The sequence below is a fragment of the Chiloscyllium plagiosum genome, unplaced genomic scaffold, assembly GCF_037043375.1.
Source record: "Chiloscyllium plagiosum isolate Xiang-an unplaced genomic scaffold, Cpla_swu_hap1 HiC_scaffold_25, whole genome shotgun sequence".
Lineage (NCBI taxonomy): Eukaryota > Metazoa > Chordata > Chondrichthyes > Orectolobiformes > Hemiscylliidae > Chiloscyllium > Chiloscyllium plagiosum.
Window position 1 is genome coordinate 49,681,450 of NW_028270163.1, and position 20,626 is coordinate 49,702,075.

At 39.2% G+C, this 20,626-nt stretch overlaps 1 protein-coding gene across 2 annotated transcripts in view; it reads right to left on the minus strand.

Annotated features, from left to right (window-relative positions):
- The window catches only part of cep131 (centrosomal protein 131), a 129,982-nt gene that overhangs the window by 68,380 nt on the left and 40,976 nt on the right, over positions 1 to 20,626 (minus strand). For both annotated transcript variants that reach the window (XM_043714980.2, XM_043714979.2), the window contains 7 exons: positions 20,242 to 20,359; positions 18,420 to 18,536; positions 13,284 to 13,452; positions 12,253 to 12,329; positions 5,289 to 5,477; positions 2,429 to 2,620; positions 1,536 to 1,673 (listed from right to left, as the gene is read on the minus strand). In XM_043714980.2, the coding sequence (XP_043570915.1) occupies positions 1,536 to 1,673; positions 2,429 to 2,620; positions 5,289 to 5,477; positions 12,253 to 12,329; positions 13,284 to 13,452; positions 18,420 to 18,536; positions 20,242 to 20,359 (1,000 nt within the window). The remainder of the gene's footprint in view (positions 1 to 1,535; positions 1,674 to 2,428; positions 2,621 to 5,288; positions 5,478 to 12,252; positions 12,330 to 13,283; positions 13,453 to 18,419; positions 18,537 to 20,241; positions 20,360 to 20,626) is intronic.

Genomic DNA, 20,626 nt, shown 5'->3' on the forward strand with positions numbered 1-20,626 from the left:
CTGCAAAGTTGAAAAAAAAATCCCATGAGAAATACAACAATGGGTAGGCCACGTGGTTCCTTGAGCTTGCTCCTCCATCAAAACAAGGGTCATTGTTGATCTGATTGTGCCTTTCACTCTCCTTTCCTACTTGTGCCCCTTCAAACCCAATAACATTTGACCCCTTTGGATATATTCAAAAATTCAGCCTCGACTGCTCCCTCGGGGAGTGAATTCCGATAACCCCAAAGGAGAACAAATTCCTCCTCATCACCATCTTAGTATTCAAATTGCGCTCCTTAGTTATAGACTGCCACACAAAATAAAACTTCCAGTGTTCATGCTAAGCCCACACAGAATCATATATGTTTCAATAAATCGATCCCTTCATCCCAGGAATTATCCTAGTTTATTAAGATGATACCAGAACATTGAGGTTACACTTATTAGGAAAGACTGCAAGAGGCTTAAAACCCCAGATTCTATTGAATACGAGACTGAGGAGTCATGTGATCAGACTTTTTACAATTATGAAAGCATTTGGTAGGGTAAAAATGAAAGGATGTTCCCACCTGAAGCCAAGCGCAGAACTGGGTGCCTTAAATACAATATAGTCACTAATGAATTGATTAGGGAATTCAGGAAAAACGCCTTTATCTGGAGAGTGGTGGCAGTGTGGAATTTTCAACCACAGGAAGTAATTAGCACAAACAGCATGGATAGATTTATAGAGAAGCTAGATAAACATATGAGGGAGAAAGAAACAGAATAGATATGCTGATAAGGATGAAGAGTTGAAGAAGGGTTATATGTAATATAAACAATAGCATAGAAAAATTGCTCCAAACAGATTATAATTCATGCTGTAGGTACTTTGTAATTGTTTGTGAATATTCCAACCACTCCCAAATAAGCTGAATTTAATCAGCCATTTTTAAATTATTTGCAGAAAGATTTTACTGGAATAAATGATATGGCAGGCCAAGGAAGAAAGATAAAGTCCACTTTCCTGATGTTTTCATGAGCACGGAATGTTTGACTGCAAAGGACTACAACATTCAGCTTGTTGCACACAACAAAGTCGTAAATAAAAATAAAGATGTGGCATTCTGGCTACTCATTGCCGTAATGTTGATTGGGTAAATCCCAGCCCTCACAGTTTGCCCAGTTTTGAAATATTCAGATAGTACTGGTGGTACCATCTGCACTGTGTAAACAATTAGTAGCAGATAGGTATTAAAACACTGACGAGATTCGACAATGCATTGCATTTACATTCCAAGCAATATCAAAGAGAAGTACTGTTAGATTACCTCCTCTGAAGGGTTTCCCTATTCTTTAGTCTCCAGTCAAGTAAAACCTTTCAAGTTAAAGGCTAGGACGAATTCATTTGAGACTGCCTATATTAGCTTCAGTGCACTGGTGGTCAACAGAAAGATTGTACAAACTTTCAATGCATCGGTTATCAGCAGCCAAAATGCATTCTATCACCTTGTCCTCTGAAATTAAAATGAATATTAACCACAAATATTGTGGGAATTACTCCTGGTATTTACCAAAGCAGTCTGCAACATGACAATTGCACGTTTCTTTTCCTCAAATTCCAGTTTTAACCTGATCATTGAGCTTGTAACCTCAGTTGCCATGACTGAAGCTTGTTCCAGGTGAGACAATTCTTCTTCAGAAAGCAGAACCTGGAAACAGTATACAGCAAATTTTAATATAAGTGCAACATTGAAAGGGCTACATCACATGCTCAACGTAACCTACTGTTTTCAAATGACTTTAATTCCATGGTCAGAAGTCACACCTGACAAAAGAGCAGTGCTCTGAAAACTTGTGATTTCAAATAAACCTGGTGTCGTGTGACTTCTGACCTATTCCACCTCAGCCCAACACCTCCATATCATGGCTTTAATTGCCATGTAACAGTTGGCAGTTAGGCCAAGACGTAGTACTTGATTCCATGCCTCATTTTTTAAAAAAGTGTAGTCCAATTCAAGTCTATTTATTAGGGCACAGTGCACCTCCCAGGCTTCGATTGCCAATGTCCAATTCTCCTTCTTCCTTTACCAAAGGAAAAGTAAATGCCCTGCATACCTCTACAATTGACATGACTCACACCCATAACATAAACCCAATAAACCAAACAGCAACTCTTTAGTCAAGTTAAGCATGTTGTGGTCAAGCTATTTTTGGCCTGCAGTTTTTACAGTAGGTCCTCAGATTTCTTCACTAACATTGTTCTCTTACATGGACAGCCAGTATGTAACTTTCAATCTTACACAGATGATTTCACTAATGACAGAAAATACATAAATATCACATGGATCAGAAAATAAACTCATTTGTGTTTTTCCTAAATTAAAGAACTTGCTTGATATTGATTTTTGGGTTACATGAATTTAATTCAATCTAATTTAAATGAAAAGCAATTAGTCTGACTTACCTCTTTGGGAGCTGTTGAGGAACGAGACTTCGGTCTCTCCTGTTCAGACTTCTCCATCTCATCAAGGAAACTCATAATGCTTTGTAGCTTTGCTTCAGAAAGCAGAGGGCCAGCAGTTGGCAGGCTTGAAGCCTGCTCAATTTGCCCCAGTTTCTCCAAATTATCTGCCGTCAAGGATGTGGAGTCACAATCCTGTTTATTAAGAGATAGCATGTAGGACAAACTGTGCACTTCAAGTAAATTGTACTGGCTGTTAATATGATAGCAATTGGTAACTTTGAGAATCAAACACTAATAGTTATGCAGTCAAAATATCTATTTTGTTCTAAGTGAACAAAATAGATATTATATCAATCCTTTAGAGATCCAGTGACAAGTCTTCATAGTTGTCTGATTCTCTACAGTCCCTCTGCCGTCCCACCTTAAAACCGTTCTTTATATTAAAGCAGTTTGTAACCACACAAGCATGACACCCTCAACCAATCAAAGGCACAGTTTAAAATTTTAACTCTATATTGACAGGCATCCAATGTGTTTCATCCAATTCTTTTCAGGTTTCTACCACTGTGAAGCCTTATTAGCAACAATGAAACAATTTAAGATCGCAATGTGCCTATGAGCTACAGTGAAATCATATAAGATTACAATGTACCTTACAAGCTATGGTGAAACAATTTAAGATCAAAATGTGCTTTACAAGTAACAGTGGATTCATTCAAGACACAGTCCTCACCTTGAAAGCCAGAAAAACCAAATACGTTTTCAATTTGTTATTTATTTATTTCTATGTGAATTAATTCAAAGTGTCAAGTCTTTCAAAATGTAGCAGGACAGCGTGTTAGAGTCATGGTACCTGTTAATTATTATAGTTGGGGTATGTTATCTTTGGATAGTCTTCCTTTAAGAAGTGAGTTACATGAGTACTTGTGTGTCACACTGGTTAGTCATTAGCCAGGTTCATGGGCTTTTTCAGACTTGTCTTGAGTTTTCAGAGTACAACAGCTCAGAATAAAACCGTCCTTTTGGGTTACAGCAAACAATTATTTTGTATGTTCTTTAGTTCTGACTGGAGCTTAGTACCTGACCAGCACAGAATAATACCCACCAGGGTAATTTGAATTAATGCAAGGGCATAGAAAGCTGTGGTGTTGTTATTAAATATTGCTTCCCACATTCATGGGCTCAATTTTCTTGTATTCCCTTCATTCCAACATTCAAATTTGATTTGATTTATTTATTTGATTTAAGCACAGTGAAAAGCTTTGTTTACGAGCAGTACGGGCAGATCATAGTAAGCAAGGACATACAGACCACAGGGTGAAATAAAAACTTGACAGGTTGTTGGTTATCGTCTCTCCTAGGAACTTGATGCTCTCCACCCTCTCTACTTCAGCTCCACTGATATAGATGGGGATGTGTTCTCCCTTCTTTCTGAAGTCAATGATCAGTTCTTAAGTTTTGGCGATGTTGAGAAAGGTTGTTCTCATTGCACCACATCACCAAGCCCTTTATCTTCTTTCTGCATTCTGATTCATCATTGTTAGATATCCATCCTATGAAGGTGGTATCGTCAGCAAACTTGTAGACGGTGTTCATTCTGGTGCTGTACAGAGAGCACAGTAGGGGGCTTAGGACACGTCCTATGGGGGGGTGGGAAGGGGGGCTGCAGTGTTGAGCATTATTGTGGAGGAGTGTCTATCCTCACTGATTGTGGTCTGTGGATCAGGAAGCTGAGGATCCAGTTGCAGAGGGTGGAACCGAGACCAATGTCTCAGAGTTTTGAGATCAGTCTGGAGAGGATAATGGTTAAGGCAGCATATGTTCTGATCATTCAAGTATAGGAAATATGCAATTGTTCAATGGGTTTTTTTTTGGGGGGGGGGGGGGGGGGAGGTGTAGAGATTTGCCAGAATGTTGCTTGGGCTGGAGGGTCTAAGCAGTGATATGGCATACGAAAAGTTATGAGGGGTATAGATAGGGTAGATAGAAAGGCACTTTTTCCATTAGTAAAGGGGTCAATAACCAGGAGGCATTGATTTAACATAAGGAGAAGGCTAAGAGGAAGTTGAGGAGAAAGGTTTTTTGCCCAGAGGATGGTGGGAGTCTGGAACTCACTGCCTGAAAGATTGGATGGGCCAGAAACTCTCACAACATCTAAGCAGTACTTGCATAATCTCTTGCCTTGCTCGAGCCTTCAGGGCTATGGGCCAAGAGCTGGAAAATGAGATTTGTGTAACCAGGTCTTTGTTAACTGGTGTTGACACAATAAGCCAAATGTTCCACTGCTGAGCTACAAATGTCTAAAATGGATCACTACCCAAGAGCTTCATTACACAACTCGTCATCTATTCCCTCATGTAGTAACATAAATAGGCTCATATAAATAACTATATAATTTTCCATGAGCACCTATGGGACCAGAGTTGTGCTCATAGGAGTTTTTATTAATAGATGGATCCTCTGTGTGCCATCCCTGGGTGTCATTCCATCACAAGGTATCTTGCATCTCACATTCAGGATAATGGTCATCCAAAGTAAGCTCAAAAGCAAGCCCTTGATTTTGGATGTGATAAGAGCAAACGTCACACTACTCTTACAATAGCACCATTACAGATTAGCAAGTTTCTGTCCTTCTGGCCCCCTATTCAAAAACAAGGCAAAATCTCCATACTCCCTTTGATGGTGCTCCTGTATAGTCCCTATTAAAATGAAGGGCTACTGGCCCCTTAGAATACAGAAGTTGACAATGGTTGAAACAAATGCAAAATCGTCACCAACAGGACAATCCTGGCTTATGAGATGAACCCTCGCCAAGTACATCAGTTAATAGCTTCCTTGTCACATAACAGTAAAAACATACCTCATCAATCCAAGCATATTTGTCCTTCTCATGGACCTTTGGTCCAGTGAGTAATTTAGGTTCTTCCTCCAGTAGCTTGAGCGTGTCGAGTACATCATTCAGTGTTGTTTTCGACTGTGTTAGGCTTGTTGTCATTATCTCCTGCTCCTCAACTGGTATCTCACCCTCAATCACATCCTGTGGCTGGTTCTACAAAACATTCGGAGGTCAGTTAACAAGTTTTAGGAAGAAAATTGCATTAACTTAGTGCTCTATTACATTTAAAATAATGATGGAAAAGGATAGACCAGATCTAAAAGTTGAAGTACTAAATTGGAGAAAGGCCAATTTTGACGGAGGCAAGCACTTTCGAAAGCTGATTGGGGGCAGATGTTCGCAGGTAAAGGGACGGCTGGAAAATGGGAAGCGTTCAGAATCCAGATAAAGTATATTCCTGTTAGGGTGAAAGGCTGGTAGGTATAGGGAATGCTGGATGACTAAAGAAATTGAGGGTTTGGTTAAGAAAAAGAAGGAAGCATATGTAAGGTATAGACAGGATAGATCAAGTGAATCCTTAGAGGAGTATAAAGGAAGTAGGAGTACACTTAAGAGGGAAATCAGGAGAGCAAAAAGGGGACATGAGATATCTTTGGCAAATAGAATTAAGGAGAATCCAAAGGGTTTTTACAAATACATTAAGAACAAAAGGGTAACTAAGGAGAGAATAGGGCCCCTCAAAGATCAGCAAAGCGGGCTTTGTGTGGAGCCGCAGAAAATGGGAGAGATACTAAATGAGTATTTTGCATCAGTATTTACTGTGGAAAAGGATATGGAAGATATAAACTGTAGGGAAATAGATGGTGGCATCTTGCAAAATGTCCAAATTACAGAGGAGGAAGTGCTGGATGTCTTGAAATGGGTAAAGGTGGATAAATCCCCAGGACCTGATCAGGTGTACCCTAGAACTCTGTGGGAAAGCTAGAGAAGTAATTGCTGGGCCTCTTGCTGAGATGTTTGTATCATCGGTGAGGTGCTGGAAGACTGGAGGTTGGCTAACATGATGCCACTGTTTAAGAAGGGTGGTAAGGACAAGCCAGGGAAGTGTACACCAGCGAGCCTGACATCGGTGGTGGGCAAGTTGTTGGAGGGAATCCTGAGGGACAGGATGTACATGTATTTGGAAAGGCAAGGACTGATTAGGGATAGTCAACATGGCTTTGTGCGTGGGAAATCATGTCTCACAAACTTGACTGAGTTTTTTAAAGAAGTAACAAAGATGATTGATGAGGGCAGAGCGGTAGATGTGATCCATATGAACTTCAGTAAGGCGTTCGACAAGGTTCCCCATGGGAGCCTGATTAGCAAGGTTAGATCTCACGGAATACAGGGAGAACTAGCCACATCAATTCATAACTGGCTCAAAGGTAGAAGACAGAGGGTGATGGTGGAAGGTTGTTTTTCAGACTGGAGGCCTGTGTCCAGTGGAATGCCATAAGGATTGGTGCTGGGTCCTCTACTTTTTGTCATTTACATAAATGATTTGGGTGCGAGCATAAGAGGTACAGTTTGCAGATGACACCAATATTGGAGGTGTAGTGGACAGCGAAGAGGGTTACCCCAGATTACAACAGGATCTGGACCAGATGGGCCAATGGGCTGAGAAGTGGCAGATGGAGTTTAATTTAGATAAATGCTAGGTGCTGCATTTTGGGAAAGCAAATCTTAGCAGGACTTATACACTTAATGGTAAGGTCCTAGGTAGTGTTGCTGAACAAAGAGACCTTGGAGTGTAGGTTCATAGCTCCTTGAAAATGGAGTCGCAGGTAGATAGGATAGTGAAGAAGGCGTTTGGTATGCTTTGCTTTATTGGTCAGAGTATTGAGTACAGGAGTTGGGAGGTCATGTTGTGGCTGTACAGGACAATGGTCAGGCCACTGTTGGAATATTGTGGGCAATTCTAGTCTCCCTCCTATCGGAAAGATGTGTGAAACTTGAAAGGGTTCAGAAAAGATTTACAAGGATGTTGCCAGGGTTGGAGGATCTGAGCTATAGGGAGAGGCTGAACAGGCTGGGGCTGTTTTCCGTGGAGCGTCGGAAGCTGAGTGGTGACCTTATAGAGGTTTACAAAATTATGAGGGGCATGGATAGGGTAAATAGGTCTTTTCCCTGGGGTCGGGACTCCAGAACTAGAGGACATAGGTTTAGTGTGAGAGGGGAAAGATATAAAAGAGACCTATAGGGCAACTTTTCACACAGACGGTGGTACGTGTATGGAATGAGCTGCCAGAGGAAGTCGTGGAGGCTGGTACAAATGCAACATTGAAGAGGCATTTGGATGGGTATATGAATAGGAATGGCTTGTGGGGGGGGGGGGGGGAGAATATGGGCCGGGTGCTGACAGGTGGGATTAGATTGAGTTGGGATACCGGGTCAGCATGGACGGGTTGGACCAAAGGGTCTATTTCCATGCTGTACATCTCTATGACTCTTCATATGAACAGGACCTCCAAAAGCACTTAACAGTTTATGGATTACTGTTGAAACTTAAAATTAGTTGTTTTGTGGGTGAATGCAGCCCAAACAACATCCAGTAAAAGTCCCACAAACCATAAGGAAATTCATGACCAATATGTTTGAATGCATTGACTGAGGAGCAAATGTTGGTGAGGACACCAGAGAAAACGGCAAAGTCTTCTTTAGTTAGTTCGTGGGAATATTTGAATCCACAGTGAGACACGGATTAAGGACAGGTTTGTTGACTCATCTGAAAGGCAGCACTTCCAACAAAGCAAGATTTTAATATTAATACAGAACTATTTGAGATTGGGATGGTGGAAAGAGCTGATAAAAATCTGCCCAATTCTTCTCAGTGCTGCACTAAGATATCAAGCATTATACTGAAATAAAACTCAAGAATTTCAAAGATAATAGTTGTACCACTGAGGGAAATGGACTAAAATTTGAAAGGTCCCTCATTAAATTTAAGCATTTTTCCCCAAAATAGAATGTGAATTGACAAAATGAACAAAATTAAAATCTCTTTTAACAAATTATCTGCCGATACCAGGTGTTCTGTTGTCTCCACTGATCTGCCTGACTTACGACTCTTTACTGCAATTTCTATCTCATTTCAGGTTTTCAGCATCAGGAGATTGGCATGAGGTAATGACACTCATTTAACAAGCTAATGTAGACACAATTGGCCGAGTGGCCTCCTTCTGTGACAATTCTGATGCTGAGATATAGGTACAAAATGAGAAATACGTGGAATCGTATAAATCAGTACAATTATAGGACAGTAGAAAGGAAATTCAGAAATTCCAAAGAAAAGATTACCACAAAAAATTTGATGGAGGGGAGAACTGATAAACATATGTTAGCTGTCTAATACATTCTTTGCAATAAAGGGACTACAAGGACCTCTACTGGAAGCGTGTGTATGTAATCTCCCACGTACAAAAGAAGAATAGAGTTCAGGCTTCAATGTTCCATGTTCAGGCATGCATAAGGACCTCAATGACATATGTAGCTGATATCCATCAAATTAAATGCTATCATGAGTCAGCATTTTCCAGACAAATATGACCATAGTTTAAATGAGAGGTGGAAGAGATACAAGTAATTTAGTATATCTCTGAAGGTTTGGATATCAACCCTTTTTTGCTAAATGTTTCATGCTTCTGTAAGAAAGGCTAACAATAGTCAAGCCATGATGATGAAAAATTGTTTTGGTCTGACAAGAACAATATGCAGTACAAATGCATGTGCTGTCACCATAACACTGAAATGGCCATATTCTGTACAGGTATGTGCAGATAATTTCAAGCCTTCAATTACTTTATACATTAGAGCAGCTTTGCTGACCATGTACACTTGCTGTGTCAGATATACTTCTTGTCACATTTTGCTTATGACATCCCACTGTTTAATTCTTTCTGTCACAGGGGATCTGAAATAGCTAGTCAGACAAAATTGCAGATTGCAAATATTTGATGTTTTTCATTGTTTTTCTTCTTGGCAACTTTTTTAAAAATAATTTAAGTCACTGAGAACCAAAAATCAAATAATCTGAGTCTGACAAAGTGAGGGAATTAAATTACTATCCATAATAAACTGATCCAGTAACTTAATTGGTTGCATTTATGCTGGAGAAAACTTTTATATCTGCTGTTTGGAATATTAATAAGCTAAATAATGCATTTTCTTAAATAACATAACTAATTTCACACTAAGTTTATTATTAATTACAGCAGAATTTCAGACACAGGAACTTGTAGTGTTCAATAAAATCATTTTTCAATTACACGTTTCAGCTCCTTTGTAACAGCAGGAAAACAAATGCTGCACAGCCAATGTCATCACCACCTCCACAAAATTTATAATAGGTACCAGCACAATCCATGTCAATCCCCTGGCCTCAACTAAATGATCCATGGGATGACAGTTATTAATTTGTGTGTTATTATGCATCATCATTAACCTTTCCCAACTGACTCAACCATGAACTTACCCTCACCATTTCTATCCTTGTCCTCAGTAAAACCCACTGTCTTCCATCTCAGTTGCTTACTCCATTAAAGCTCCTGTCTTCGCTGTCTCAAGTCCAATGGACATAGAATTTGATGCACCAAACACACAACTTACTTGACCATCTATCATCAGATCAGGCACTATAGTGGAGGGGATGATACAACTCTTCCAGCAGCCAGGAACTTTAGTATTGAAAAGTCTGAAACCTGACCACAGTCAATTTACCCACTTCCAGTTTAAGCAGGATGCACTGAAGGTGAACATAGGTGGGAAATAGCCTGTCGTCGAAAAGTTGATCAATAATTTAAGTACGACAATGATGATTTATGCCTCAGATTTTAACACACTTATTCTTTCTATTGTTGAGATCTGGATTGCCTAAGGTTCTGGAACACCTGGAGAGAGGAGGTTACAACCAGATATAGTGGGTGAAGTGCTTATTCAAATACAGCTTTCCCCACCTCACTGCCAGTTTCCTGTTTTTTCGTGATGAAATCAGCCCCACTCCTATGGAAATTCATTTGTCTATGCAGATTCGCATTCTCTTCTTGCCCATCAAGCCAAGCTTGTTCATATGCCCATCTTAACGGTGAACCCAGCTTTTCCCCATCTCTTCAAATGTTTTGTCCAAATTTATCCATCCCATGAGACCTACCTCATTTCCCAGTAAGCTGCTGACCAGCCAATATTCCTCCCATGCCCCATAGTTTTAATTTACAATGTTATCCTCACATTTAAATGCTTTCATGGTCTGATTCATTCTAATATCTTGCACTCCTTCAGCCCAACTCCTCCCTGATAATATGTCCATTCCTCTACCGCTGCTGTTTGTAAGAGGAACAACCATATAGTGTGGAAATCCTTTCAAGAAGCCCTGTGTGTCTTTAATACACCTCTCACTGATCAAATCTTTCTTATCCCAACTTAATATCTCCTTCTTTGAATCTATGTTCATTGTTTGATTATATCCTCATGACGAATTTTGGGATGCTTTTCCACATTAGAAGATATCCCATAAAAGAAAGCACACGTACAAATGTTTAAATACACATCCTTTGTGGTGCAAAACATTTCAATAAATTATGCGATATTAACATTTTAGGCTACCTGTAGGCACAAGATGTGAGGGATGGCATGGTGGTTCAGTGGTTAGCACTGCTGCCTCACTGCACCAGGGACTGGGTTTGATTCTGCTCTTGGGTGACTGTGGAGTTTGTACATTCTCCCTGTGTGGGTTTGCTCCGGTTTCCTCCCACAGTCCAAAGATGTTAGGTGGATTAGCCACGGGAAATGCAGGGTTACAGGGATAGGATAGGAGAGTGGGTCTGGGTGAGATGTTCTTCAGAGGGTCTGTGTGGACTCGATGGGCTGAATGGCCTGTTTCCACATTATAGGGATTCTATGATTCTACATCTTGGTTGAGAACATATTTGAAATTATAATTACCACCAAGATATTGCAAAACCTTAAATTACAGATGTTTATTATGTGTGTTTCTATACAAGAAATTGAAGAATTGCTGAAATATTAAGAGGCATTATTTGGATAGAAAGCAGTGTGCTTTTTACTTTGCATCGTAACTGGTTTCACTTGAAAACTAGTTTTAAAATTTGCCTACTTCTTCGCCAGTGTTCCTTCACTCTCTCCTTAACTATTGGCTCCATACAGGGACAAGAAGAGCCGGGACACTCCAAAACCTCAACCAGCTAGTCCATTTTTAACAAGTACAGTTGAGTTTCTTTCGGCAAGCTGATCAAAGAGAAGTAGAAGACAAGAAAGAATAAAAATATACAGACTGCATTCTATTCTGTCTATACTTGATGTAGCCACACATACAGATCAGGAACCTTCTTTTTAGCTTAGAAAAATAGGAGATGATCTCAATGAAGCATACTAAAGTTTTACAAGGGCTTGGCAGGGTAAGTTCAAGAAGGATGCTTCCCTTAACTAGAAGAGTCTAGAACCAAGGGAGACAGGCCATTTAGAATCGAGGTGAGGAGAAATTTTTTTGGAACTCTTTGTCCCAGATGGTCATGGAGGCTCATTCATGGAGTATGTTTATAACTGAGATCAACAGATATCTACATATTAAAGGATATAGACAGCATTGCAGAAAAATGGCATTGAAGTAGTGTACCAGCCAAAATCTCAATAAATGGCAGAGCAGGCTTGAAGGGCTGAATAGCCTACTCCTGTTTCTATTTCTTATATCTTACCAAAAGGGACTGAAGCCAACAGTGTCTCTGCTATCAACCAATAACTAAGCACAGCTGACAAATGAAACTTGGAAGCATTATGCTTTGTATACTTAGGTATGGGTTAAGTGGCACTTGTTTGAAAAAATACAAATCAGAACCAATAAAAATGTATGAGCTGCATGGAAAGCAAAACTGACCGAAAGTGAAATAAAAAGCTAACTTGAATGGTAGTGATATTATGTAATGTGAACACATACCTGTAGTTCTTCTGTGTTTACACAAGGATGAGGGGGACTTTCAGTTCTCTGGTTAGAATGCACTTCTGGATCTGTAACTGCATTAAGTACAAGCTTTAAAAATAAAAAATGAAGAATGGACAAAACTTCAAACTTTTAAAAATCAAGCATGGTATGGGCAAATATGGACTCAGAGAGTCTTGTCAGGAACTATGTAGAATATCACACCACATTGAAATCACTAAACTTGGAGATAATCTTCTCATAGTTTTGTTATCAGGAGAAAGATTTGTACAGATGGACAGAAAATGAAATAAAATTTAAAGAGTAAATTGAATCAATTGCTGGGACTTAATGGAAAGTACATTAAGCCAGGTTATGTAATCACTCAGTTTCATTCATAAATCATATAAAAGAATAAGTGACTTGCATTCACACAGCAACTTTCATGGGGTCAGGATATCCCAAAACACTTTCTGACAAATTAAGTATATTGTGTGGCATACAAATCAGCAGCAAGGAGAAAAATGGCACTTAGGTCAATACAATTTAATTCACGCTGTTGATACAGACTTTGAACAATGTTAGACTTCTAAACAATAACACTTTACTCCAGTGTTCAACTTTTCAAGTTTTGTCTTGAGACACAATATAAAATTGAGAAAATTTTCTGGAGGATAAATTTTCAAGGGGGTTCTTTAGTTAATGTTTGTTTGCTACAACCTTTGTAAAAACCATGCAAGTTCTAGAAAAATAGTGTAAATGTTACTATCAGTTTTCCTGGATTTCTAGTTATTTCCCCTGAAAGTGAGGATCAAGTAAGAAAACCCCTGTAGGAACGCACTCTATAATCCAAGCCTACTGTTTGTCTGCCTACTGAAAAACCTTGCAAAAATTTGATGGTACTGAAGTCTTAGGGGCAATGTGTTCAAATAAAGTTTGACAGACAGAAAATATAAAAATATAACAAAAATAATAAATTCAATGTATTTCTGCTTCTAACCACATATCGTCAATATCTTGTCTATGGTAATACAAACATTTTCCCACACCTGAATTTTTGGATTTGACTCGACTACGATCTGGACTTGTATTATTGACACGCACAGGCCTGATAGTTTTTCTCTTTGCTATCTTTCCCCTTTCTTGCAGCATGGCAATTTCTTCCTCACTAATTCGCTTATCTTCAGCTGCTTTTTCTGCACGTTTCTGCTGCAGTTCCTTCAAAAACAAAATGCAGGTATTAGGAATTACAATTTAGTGTTATTTGAACAGTGATATTGAATTTACCCCTTAGAATACTATCTTCAACTTTAAAAATCACACAACACCAAGTTATAGTTCATCAGGTTTATTTGGAAGCACTTGCTTTCGGAGCGCTGCTCCTTCATCAGGTGAAGGAGCAGCGCTCCAAAAGCTAGTGCTTCCAAATAAACCTGTTGGACTATAACCTAGTGTTTTGTGATTTTTAAACTTTGTACACCCCAGTCCAACATCGGCATCTCCAAATTAAGTCTTAAATTTAAATTAAAATATCATACTCAATACTGGCAATGGACCAGTTCCACCGGTACAGCATTCAGTCAACATGACTACTTATTTTTGAAATTTGAAATGAAGATTATTTCCAATTTTCTGAGGCACAGCATTGTTGTGAGAACTACCTTACTTTACAATGAGACCATAAGACCATAAGACATAGGAACGAAAATTAGGCCATTTGGCTCTTCGAGTCTGCTCCGCCATTCAATCATGTTGAGTTTCCCAACCTCATTCTCCCACTTTTGCCCCATAACCTTTGATTCCCTCAACAATCAAGAATCTGTCTATCTCTGTCTTAAATATACTCAATGACCTGGCTTCCACAGCCTTCTGTAGCAATGAATTCCACAGATTCGCCACTCTCTGGCTGGAGACGTTTCTCCTTTATTCTAAGGCTGTGCCCTCGAGTCCTAGTCTCTCCTGCTAATGGAAACATCTATCCAATTTCCACTCTATCCAGGCCTTTCAGTACTCCTCAAGGTTCAATTAGATTCCCCCTCATCCTTCTAGACCTCACGTTCGCAAGTGTTCCTCATATGTTAAGCCGAGGATTCCTAGGATCATTCTCGTGAACCTTTTCTGGACCTGCTGCAGAGCCAGTACATCCTTCCTGAGGTATAGAACCCAAAATTGCTCCCAATATTCTAAGTGTGATCTGGCCAGAGCTTTATAAAGCCTCAGAAGCACATCCGTGCTTTTATATTCTAGCCCTCTCAAAGTAAATGCCAACATTATATTTGCCTTCCTAACTACCAACTCAACCTGCAAATTTAGCTTAAGAAAATCCTGGACTAGGATTCCCTCCCCATTTAGAAAATAGTCTATGCCTCTATTCTTCCTACCAAAGTTAATGACCTAACGCTTTCCCACGCTGTATTCCACCTGCCACTTCTTTGCCCACTCTCCTAACCTTCGAGGAGCAGGAGAATCGACATTTTGGGCATAAGCCCTTCTTCAGGAATCTAAAGTGTAAAGTTGTGGTTTCAACACAGATACTTGCGGAACACCACTAGTCACCAGCTGTCATCTTGAGAAGGACCCTTTTAATCCAACACTCTGCTTTCTGCCCGACAGCCAATCTTCTATCCATGCTAACATCTTGCCTCTAACACCATGGGCTCTAAAGACCTTCTGGTGCTCCAAGTATATAACATCCACTGTCTCTCCTGCTTGTTATCTCCTCAAAGAATTCTAGAAGATTTGTCAGGCATGACCTCCCCTTCATGAAACCATGCTGACTTTGTCCTAATTTACTATGCACTTATAAGTACTCAGAAATCTCATCCTTCACAATGGACGCCAAAATCTAACCAACGACCAAGTTCAGGCTAATCAGCCTGTAACTTTTATCTTTTGCCTTACTCCCTTCTTAAACAGGGGGGTTACACTAGCCATTTTCTATTCCTCTGGGACCCTCCCTGACTCCAGATCACCACTGACATCTCCAGTATCTCTTCAGCTATCTCCTTCAGAATGATAATAGATATTTTTTCAGGCAGTGCCTCACTGCAGCTCTTCATAACAGTACCACCAAAGCATCAAAAACTGGTAATGGGTAATATTCAACGAGTCTAACCACTTATTTACAAGAATTGTGTGTGTTCTCTCTTAGTAGTAAAAAGTGTGAGAACATGGCCTCTTTCGTGTCCCTAGGATGTCCTGAAGCTAATGTAGTACATGGAAAAATATATCCACTGGTTACATTGGTATAAGTGGACCCAGCAAGGTCTCACATCTAGCAAATGAACAAAACAACAAGTAAATCTTTGTTTTGGTTGGTCATTTCAGATCCAAGCTAGTCAGTGAGGAAGAACCCCTTCTCTCTGAATAGATTTTATTAACTATTCAAACTTGTAGCTCCTTCCACATGACACGCCCTGCCCCCAAAAACTGTTCCACAATTATATAAACCCAACCAATGAATCAATCAGTTAAATACTATTATTTACTGCATTATCAGATTTAGCTCTTCTCTTCAAATAAAAACTTTAGACATAAAAACAATCCTTGAGCTGGAGGAATGAAAAGTAAAAATTGTTTTCATATTTTATATCTTACTGTAAAATACAAATATGATTCATAACATTAAATTTTTCATATCCCATCTAACAAAATTAACCTCCATTATTCCCCTTTCTTTCTTTGAAGATAAAAACACATTTAATCACAAAATGTTTTCATGAATTTGTTTTAAAGCTTTTCATGCCAAAATGTTTCCCCCCCCACCCCCCCTTATCCCATGCCTTTAAGTCCATTGCTCCAACTTTGTTAAAGTCTCTTATTCATGGGAGACTCACAATGGGCCATGATGGTGACCCCCCTTAAGATGTGACTTTTTAGATTAGATTACCTACAGTGTAGAAACAGGCCCTTCGGCCCAACAAGTCCACACCGACCCGCCGAAGCGTAACCCACCCACACCCATTCTCCTACATTTACCCCTTCACCTAACACTACGGGCAATTTAGCATGGCCAATTCACCTAACCTACACATTTTTGGATTGTGGGAGGAAACCGGAGCACCCGGAGGAAACCCACGCAGTCATGGGGAGAATGTGCAAACTCCAGTCAGTCGCCTGAGGCGGGAATTGAACCCGGGTCTCTGGCGCTGTGAGGCGGCAGTGCTAACCACTGTGCCACCGTGCAGCCCAAAATACAACTTGTATTACATTTATCGCTAATTACTTATGTTAACTAATTCACTCCACAAACTGTGTATGTGCATCCACTACTCAACGCAGTGTGATTGAATGAGTTTGTGACTAAAACATTTGTGGTTGGCTGAGGCTCCTCTAGAATGAAGAGGCCCAGTTTCAGGATAAGAGTCTCACACATTTAAGATGGAGATGAGAAAGAATTTAATCTCTCAGAGGATCTTTAAACTTTGGAATTATTTACCCCTGAAAGGACAAGAGGTTGGGTCATTGAATATAAATTGCTGCATTATGGTAAGGTGTCGAACATGGACAGACTCCTAGTATTAACTAGGATTAGATTTTCAGGGGAAAAAAACCTGCTCTGAAAGAAGGAGCAGGCTTAAGGGGCTGAATAGCCTACTCCTACTCATTGTTCATATCGAACAGATGTCAGAGGCTCAAAAAGAACAAATCCTGCAAAAACATTCATTCTAAGTGGCCATTACTGTTCAAATGGGATGTCACAAAGAATGGAGGATTCAGTGGTGGTGCCAATGTGAGAGCATTCCGGGGACTGAAAGCTTCAATATGAAAAGGAGAATCATAGCTAACAGGAGTGAGGAGATCCAGAAATCCCTCTGGCAATTACAACAGCATGAACTGAGGAATTTTAACACAAGAATCAACCCCAACTATGCTCGGAATATAGGTGAATTCGACAAATTTTTGATCAATAAGCAAGTCCAAGGCTACAGAGAGACCCTACCGAAAACTGGTTAAGGCCACTTCTAAATCCTATTCAATGGAAGAGCAAACTCAGACCCAAAAGGACTGAAAAGGCAACTCCTGATGCTATTTCTTGTTATTGTTCAGTACTAAATAAACTGCATGATCTAGTGAATTTCTCCAGCACTTTTTTTTAATTTCATATGCCTAGGAACCTCAGCATTTTGCTTTGATTGCATCACAGAATTAAACAATTGTATGGAATATACATTATAAATACACTTTTTGCTGTTCTGTGTGCTCTTTAAGGGTCCTGTCTTACCTAAGAGATCATTCATCAGCTAGATTAGGCAACCAAGCTCTCAGCTCCTATTGTAGCACCTTTTTCTCCATCCTTAAGACAAGTGCCAATATTGAACACAATAACATATATAGACCATAAGACAGAGGAGCAGCATGAGGCCATTCATTTGCTCCACCACTTGATCATGGCTGATATGTTCCTCATTTTCCTGCCTTCTCTCTGTAACCCTTGATTCCCTTACTAATCATAAACTTTGATTTTATTATGTTCATAACATCAAATTAATGTTAGATAAAAACAACAAAGACAAGTACTAATTTTGCAGAAATCGTGTCCTGATTATAGCCTTGTCACAGTAGTTGGAATGGAACTCAAATCTGGTCAGTAAGCTATCATGCTATCAGAAAGAGCACAGTATCCACCCAAATGAACAGTTACGGTAACTTGAAAACTCCAAACTGTACGAGTTGCTCTCCCAATGCCACTGCTACCATAAAAAGGAACTAGTCCAGGAGCTACAATATAATGCACTGAGGAGGTAATTAACTAGCTCTGCTCAAAATATGAATAACAATCATCATACATTAGGAAATTCAAGAAATCCTCACTTAATTTCCACACCAAAACCACACTTTAATTTCTTAAAGTGGAATTAAGAAAATTAAACTAAAAAAATCGTTAAATCATTTTGTTTCCACAAAAAAGTCATGATAAAGCGATGAGCTTGACATACCTTTACATTGACAAGTTACATAAGATGTTGTTAACATTCAATATTTAATTAGTCATGTCCTGTAGAAGTAGGCTATAGAAAAAAAGTCTCATTTTGACATTATCAGACTGCTGCACATAACATCGTCAACATAATAAAAGTCTACTGGAGTGGTGAAATAAGGATGTTCATATAGAAGGTTATTTTAAAACCAAAAAAAAAATCAAACTGAAACCGAAAGATGAAATTCACATTACAGCACTGTACCTCAATGGCAGCCTTCCTTGCTTGTCGGGCTTTTTCTTCTCGAATCCTCTTCCGTTCTTCACTTTTTTTCCTTTGGCGCTCTTGATCACTTTCAACTAACATTTCTTGCTCTCTCTCCTGACACAAAAATGCACCATCAGTTAATTACCACCTCCCTGTATTTAATTGGCAAGTTGAAATGGATCTTAATCCAAATGATGAGTGAACCTAATTCTACCCTACTGTAAATAATTATATGCTGCTAATGCACAAGAGTACTGATAGTTGACAGCTTCAATAATTTTTCATTGTTTATAATTCACTTTCTTAAAGATTCATGATTTTGATGAAACATAACTTAAAAGCAAATTCCATGCTAAGTATACTAAATATTTCACAACAACCAAGTACAGTACAGATACTAAAGGAAGAAATTGCTGGAGAAACTCAGCAGGTCCCACAGCATTTGCACAGAGAGAAGAAATTAACATTGGACTTCTTCAGAATTGCTTCAGAGTGCGAAGAAAAGTTATATTGGATTCAAGACATAAACTGCTTCCACAGATGCTGCATGATCTAGTGAATTTCTCCAGCACTTTGTTTTTATTTCATATGCCTAGGAACCTCAGCATTTTGCTTTGATTGCATCACAGAATTAAACAATTGTATGGAATAAACATTATAAATATACTTTTTGCTGTTCTGTGCTCTTTAAGGGTCCTGTCTTACCTAACAGATCATTCATCAGCTAGATTAGGCAACCAGACTTCAGCAAACACATTTCTGTAACTGTCAGCTGCGAGCTACAAGTAAATTGAGCCAACTTGCTGAAATTGATGTTTCACCTTTAGGACTTTTGTTTCATCCTTTCCGGGTGAACCTACCTGTTGGGGAACTTAGCAGATGGTTCATCTTTAGTGGACTCGATAATGTAGACCACAAACTATTTCAGCTAGTCCAGACAGAGTGAATGAGAGGACATCTATGTATGCACGTATGTGCGTTAATGCATAGTGCAGGGTTTTTTTTGGGTGAGAGTGTAGTGGAATTCAAACTAATCTGAAAATAATATAATACTCATTAAGTAAATGTCATCTATTAATGGTACAGGATAGCTATGGTGATTATGAAGGAAGATAACATTGTTGAATTCATTTGCAAATTAAAGCTTTGATTTCAGAATGTTATAATTTGGGATATCTTGCAGGAGTACTTTGATTTAGGACATAAGCTAAGTGTAGTAGGCTTGAGAGTGAAGATGTCACTTTGGATTGATGGTGCCTAAAGCTTTCCAACATTGGGGATTTTCTTCACTTCATATCTGGATTTAAAGTAAACTAATTCACAAAGAATCATTATTACAATGATTATGATTACATTCCCTACAAAATGGGAAATGGGCCATTTGTCCCAACAAGTCCACACCAACCCTCCAAACAGTAACCCATCTAGACCCATTCCCCTACCCTATAGTTACCCCTGACTAATGCACCTAACACTACAGAAAGTTTAGCATGACCAATTTACCTGACCTGCACATCTTTTGAATTGTGGAAGGAAACCAGAGCACCCGGAGGAAACCCATGCAGACTCCACATAGACAGTCGCCCAAGATGGAAATGGAACCCAAGTTCCTGGCAGTGTGAGGCAGCAGTGCTAACCACTGAGCCACCATGCCACCCAGCTGTATCGTATGACAATCAGGATGTTAGAAAGAAAGTTAAATTAATCTGGATTTTTCTTTATCTAGGAATTTATGTATTCCTAGCTAGAAGCCTTAATGAGCTCAATGTGAATATTCAGTGTACAGCATTTTATCCAGTTGTATTTCTTTTGAAGTCACCTGTTTTTTAGTAGCAAGCAGTCGCTTTAGGGCAGCTTGACTTGCTTTGCGTCTCTGGGAATGACGTCTGTACCAACGCTGAATGGTAATCACTGCATGGTTCACATGTTGTATGAATCTATCATTTAGGTGTGGAGCCAAAAGAGAGAAAAAGACCAAAAACAATATTTTTAAAATGAGAACATAGTTCAATTAATAATTTGTCATTAAAATAAAGACCTTTCTTCCTACTCAGTGTTAACCAATGGAGAAGTTGCACACAATTATTCATGATGCATCAGCTGAAAATCAAGAGTTGATCTTAAGATAACATGACTAATTTGCCTCTGTATGCTGTGAATGTACTACAATCAGAACACAGTGTGACATTAAGTAATGAGTCTTT